Source organism: Ailuropoda melanoleuca, chromosome 9 (assembly GCF_002007445.2).
Source record: "Ailuropoda melanoleuca isolate Jingjing chromosome 9, ASM200744v2, whole genome shotgun sequence".
NCBI lineage: Eukaryota > Metazoa > Chordata > Mammalia > Carnivora > Ursidae > Ailuropoda > Ailuropoda melanoleuca.
In genome coordinates, this window is record NC_048226.1 from 62,955,479 (window position 1) to 62,960,002 (window position 4,524).

The window sequence follows — 4,524 nt, forward strand, 5'->3', positions numbered from 1 at the left end:
TTTACCCCAAAGATACAGACGTAGTGAAGAGAAGGGCCATATGCACCCCAATGTTCATAGCAGCATTGTCCACAATAGCTAAATCGTGGAAGGAACCGAGATGCCCTTCAACAGATGACTGGATTAAGAAGTTGTGGTCCATATATACAATGGAATATTACTCAGCTATCAGAAAGAACGAGTTCTCAACATTTGCTGCAACATGGACGGCACTGGAGGAGATAATGCTAAGTGAACTAAGTCAATCAGAGAAAGACAATTATCATATGATTTCTCTCATCTATGGAACATAAGAACTAGGAGGATTGGTGGGGAAAGAAAAGGATGAAGTAAGAGGGGGTAATCAGAAGGGGGAATGAAGCATGAGAGACTATGGACTCTGAGAAACAAACTGAGGGCTTCAGAGGGGAGGGGGGTGGGGGAATGGGATNGGAATGGGATAGACTGGTGTTGGGTAGTAAGGAGGGCACGTATTGCATGGTGCACTGGGTGTTATACGCAACTGATGAATCATCGAACTTTACATAAGAAACCAGGGATGTACTGTATGGTGACTAGCATAACATAATAAAAAAAACATTATAGAAAAATTCATTAAAAACCAGGCAAAGAACTTGACTAGATATTTCTCCAAAGAAGATATACAAGTAGCCAATAAGCACATGAAAGGATGTTCAGCATCACTATTCATAAGAGAAATGCAAATCAAAACCACAATGAAAAACCACTCACACCTACTAGGATGTCTACAATCAAAACAAAACAAAATAGAAAATAACAAGTGTTGCTGAGGATGTGGAGAAGCTGGAACCCTCACACGTTGCTGGTGGGAATGTAAAATAGTGCAGCAGCAGTTATCAAAAACACTTTGGTAGTTCTTCAAAAAGTTAAATGTAGAATTACCATATGACCCAGCAATTCCAATCCTAGAAAAATGAACACGGGAGCTCAAATAGAAACTTGCATGCCTATGCTCATAGAAGCATTATTCACAATGGCCAAATAGTGCAAACAACCCAATTATCCATCAAAAAATGAATGGATTAACAAAATGTGGTGTATACATACAAATGAATGTTATTCAACCATACAAAGTCATGAAGTTCTGACACATGCTACAACACAAATGAACCTTGAAAATATTATGCTAAGTGAAATAAACCAGAAACAAAAAGGCAAATATTTTATGATTCAACTTATATGAGGTAAACAGAAGTCAAATTTATGAAGAAAGAAAGTCCAATAGTACTTACAAGAGGGTGGGTGAAGGAAGGAATAGGGAATTACTGTTTAATGATGGTTATAGAGTCTGGCTGAGGGTAATGAAAAAGTTTCCAACTGAAAACAGTGGTGATCAGTGCACAACAGTCTGAGCATAATTAATGCCACTTATTTTGCAAACTTAAAAATGGTAAAATAACAAATTTTATGTTATATATATTTTACCACAATAAAAAAAGGGAAAAAGGGATAACTGGGTTGTTTTCACTATTTGACCATTGTGACTACACTTAATATCATAAGCATGACATACCGTATGTAATTGTCAGATCACTATGTTGTACACCAGAAATATAATACTGTATGTCAACTACAACAACCAAAAAGGAGAGGGGAAAAAGAATTTGTAGACTTCAATCCCCATACCATGAATGGATCAGAAAACTGTAGAGCAGCAGGAAATGTGGATTACCCATTTTATATACCTTCTATATACCTTTACATACCATCTATATAAATAAGACCTTTGGTCTTAGACATAAAACCAAAAACAATCCTTTTTAGTAGTAAAAAACAAGACTGCTGTAGGGGCACCACACTAGCTCAGTTGGTAGATCATGTGATTCTTCATCTCGAGTTCATGAATTCAAGCCTCAGAGCACTGGACGTAGAGCTTATTTAAAAAAAAAAAAATGGGGGTAGGGTACTGCTTTAAGCATTTATTTTTTATAGATAAAAATGTAAGGTAATGGGCAACCTGGCTGGCTCAGTCAGCAGAGCATGTGACTCTTGATCTTGGGGTCGTGAGTTTGAGCCCCACATTGAGTACAGATTACTTAAAAAAAATAAAATCTTATAAAAAAAAAAAGAAAGGAAATGTTTTGAATTTTTTTTTTTTAAAGATTTTATTTATTTATTTGAGAGAGATAGAGACAGCCAGCGAGAGAGGGAACACAAGCAGGGGGAGTGGGAGAGGAAGAAGCAGGCTCATAGCAGAGGAGCCTGATGCGGGGCTTGATCCCACAACGCTGGGATCACGCCCTGAGCCGAAGGCAGACGCCCAACCGCGGTGCCACCCAGACGCCCCTGGAAATGTTTTGAATTCTGATACAAATTATTACTTATCTATGTTTACTATTTAAATCACCTTATCTAAAGTTTCTTAAGACTTGATTTTTTTTTAATGTTTTATTTAAATTTAATTTAGTTAACATATACTGTATTATTAGTTTCAAGGGTAGAATTTAGTGGTTCATCAGATGCATATAACACCCATTATGCTCATTACATAAAGAACCCTCCTTAATGTCCATTACCCAATTACCACATCTCTCCACCCACCTCCCCTTCAGCAACCCTTAGTTTGTCCCCCAGAGTTAAAAGTCTCTTATGGTTTGCCTCCCTCTGTTTTTATCTTATTTTATTTTTCCTTCCCTTCCCCTATATTCAACTGTTTTGTTTCTTAAATTCCACATATGAATGAAATCATATGGTATTTGTCTTTCTCTGACATATTTCTCTAGTTCCATCCACAAGATTTTCCTTTTAAGTAATCTCTACACCCAACATGGGACTTGAACTCATAACCCCAGATCAAAAGTCACATGCTCGTCCAACTGAGCCATCCAGCCGCCCCTTACCTAAAGTTTTCACTTATGTGGTAACTTTAAAAAGAACACTGATTAGAATAATTTATTTTTACAAGAATATCCACTCTGTCCCTCACAGAGGTATTTTTTACTCTTAACATTTTATCCTAAAGACCCAACTGCAAGTCATTCCTTAAAAAAAAAAAAAAAAAATTTATGTAATCATTACTCTAAGTAATGTCTTTTTGGAAGACTGTCAAAGATACTAAAAATCCCTTCAGGCAGTAAGTGTTAACTTCTTAAACGACATGTTTTTAAAAAAAAATGCATGCTTCTCTATATTATGCTTTTATTTTTTTTTTACCTCAAATAATTTTACATCTGGACTCATCTTTGTATTCTCTTCATTTGGACTTGGATTACTTCTCCCTGGTGGTATAAATTTTAGTTTTTTGAAGGGATTCCCCTGCAATTGACTTGGTGCTGCAGATCGTCTCATATTCAGCAGTGCCGACCTAAAAAATACCCAAAACAGAAATCATCCATGAGTCTGACAGAATTAACTCCAAACATGAAAATAGCTCATCACTACAACCGTATCTTTAAAAATATAAGAGAATAAACCTGTAAAAAACCTTAGAAAACAAGTTTCACAGCCAGTGAGACTTTATTTTCATCACAAAGGGTTACTGAAAAGAATCTAAGACTTAAATTGAATGGTGTAAACTTGAGCGTATGTATTTTGATAACACCATAGATCAGATAATAATAATGTGGAAGGGTGCAACCATTAAACCTCTAGGAGCATGAGCGTAAATAAAACAGCCAAGAACCAGCAACAGACCTGCTTTTTGGCTTCCAAGTACCGTAAGGGGCAGTTACACTTCGTGACTTAAGTCGCTCCTTTGACTTTGTGGCCCCGCTAAATGTGCCTACAGACGTCGTCTATTAATTAACCGGCTAATACCGTGCAGGATAATGTTGATTAGTTCTGGTGGAAACAAACCCCAGCACCACAGAAGGAAAGCCGGCGGACCGCTGCGAGACCACTGCCCACAGTCGCCTCTCCCTGGGACCTTCCCGCCACAAAAGCACTCCTACCGCCTGCCTCCGCACCAGCCACCCCAACAGTGAGGGCGTCCCTCAGACTTCGGGTCGCCCTCCCCCGGCCGCTCCACCGCCTTCCTACCCTGCTCCACCGCCTTCCTACCCTGCTCCACCGCCTTCCTACCCTGCTCCACCGCCTTCCTTCCCTCTTCCCCCGGAGGCCTGCTTCGGCGCCTCTCCCCACTTTGTCCCGCACGAGCCAACAGGCTGCCGCAGCCTCACAAGACTTCCCCTCCAAGGACACACCTGCAAAGATCCGACAGAAGCCGCGCGTCCTGCGAGAAAGAACTCAGGTAGACAGAGGACCACTCGCCTCAACCACCAGAGGAGGTTAAGGCTCCCGCCTCGACGCAGCCTATAGCGGACAAGCTAGCCGCGCGTGCGCACTACCTTTCTGCGGCTGCGCCTCGTTCAGCCGGACTCTGATTGGACGACCTTAACTGCGCATGTCTCTTTGCGTTTCCCTTTAAGTATTTGTAGTTTGATTCAGCTTTATGGTTCAATTAAAAAATATTTACTTCGAAAAATATTTGTATGTGTGTATGTATGTATATATGTATGTATTTATTGTCTACTGTCACATGCTGTAGGTACTGATACAGACCTT

At 39.8% G+C, this 4,524-nt stretch overlaps 1 protein-coding gene across 3 annotated transcripts in view; it reads right to left on the bottom strand.

The window, feature by feature from the left end:
• Positions 1–4,305, bottom strand: part of RAD54B (RAD54 homolog B) — an 88,214-nt gene extending 83,909 nt beyond the window's left edge. For 2 of the 3 annotated variants that reach the window (XM_034668310.1, XM_002929425.4), the window contains exons 1-2: positions 4,164–4,305; positions 3,175–3,325 (exon numbers count right to left, since the gene is read on the bottom strand). In XM_034668310.1, coding sequence (XP_034524201.1) covers positions 3,175–3,309 — 135 coding nt within the window. In that variant the 5' untranslated portion in view covers positions 3,310–3,325; positions 4,164–4,305. Of the gene's footprint in view, positions 1–3,174; positions 3,326–4,163 lie in introns of those variants that run through there. The other variant, XM_034668311.1, reaches the window with a different exon arrangement.
• Positions 4,306–4,524: the final 219 nt, after the last annotated feature.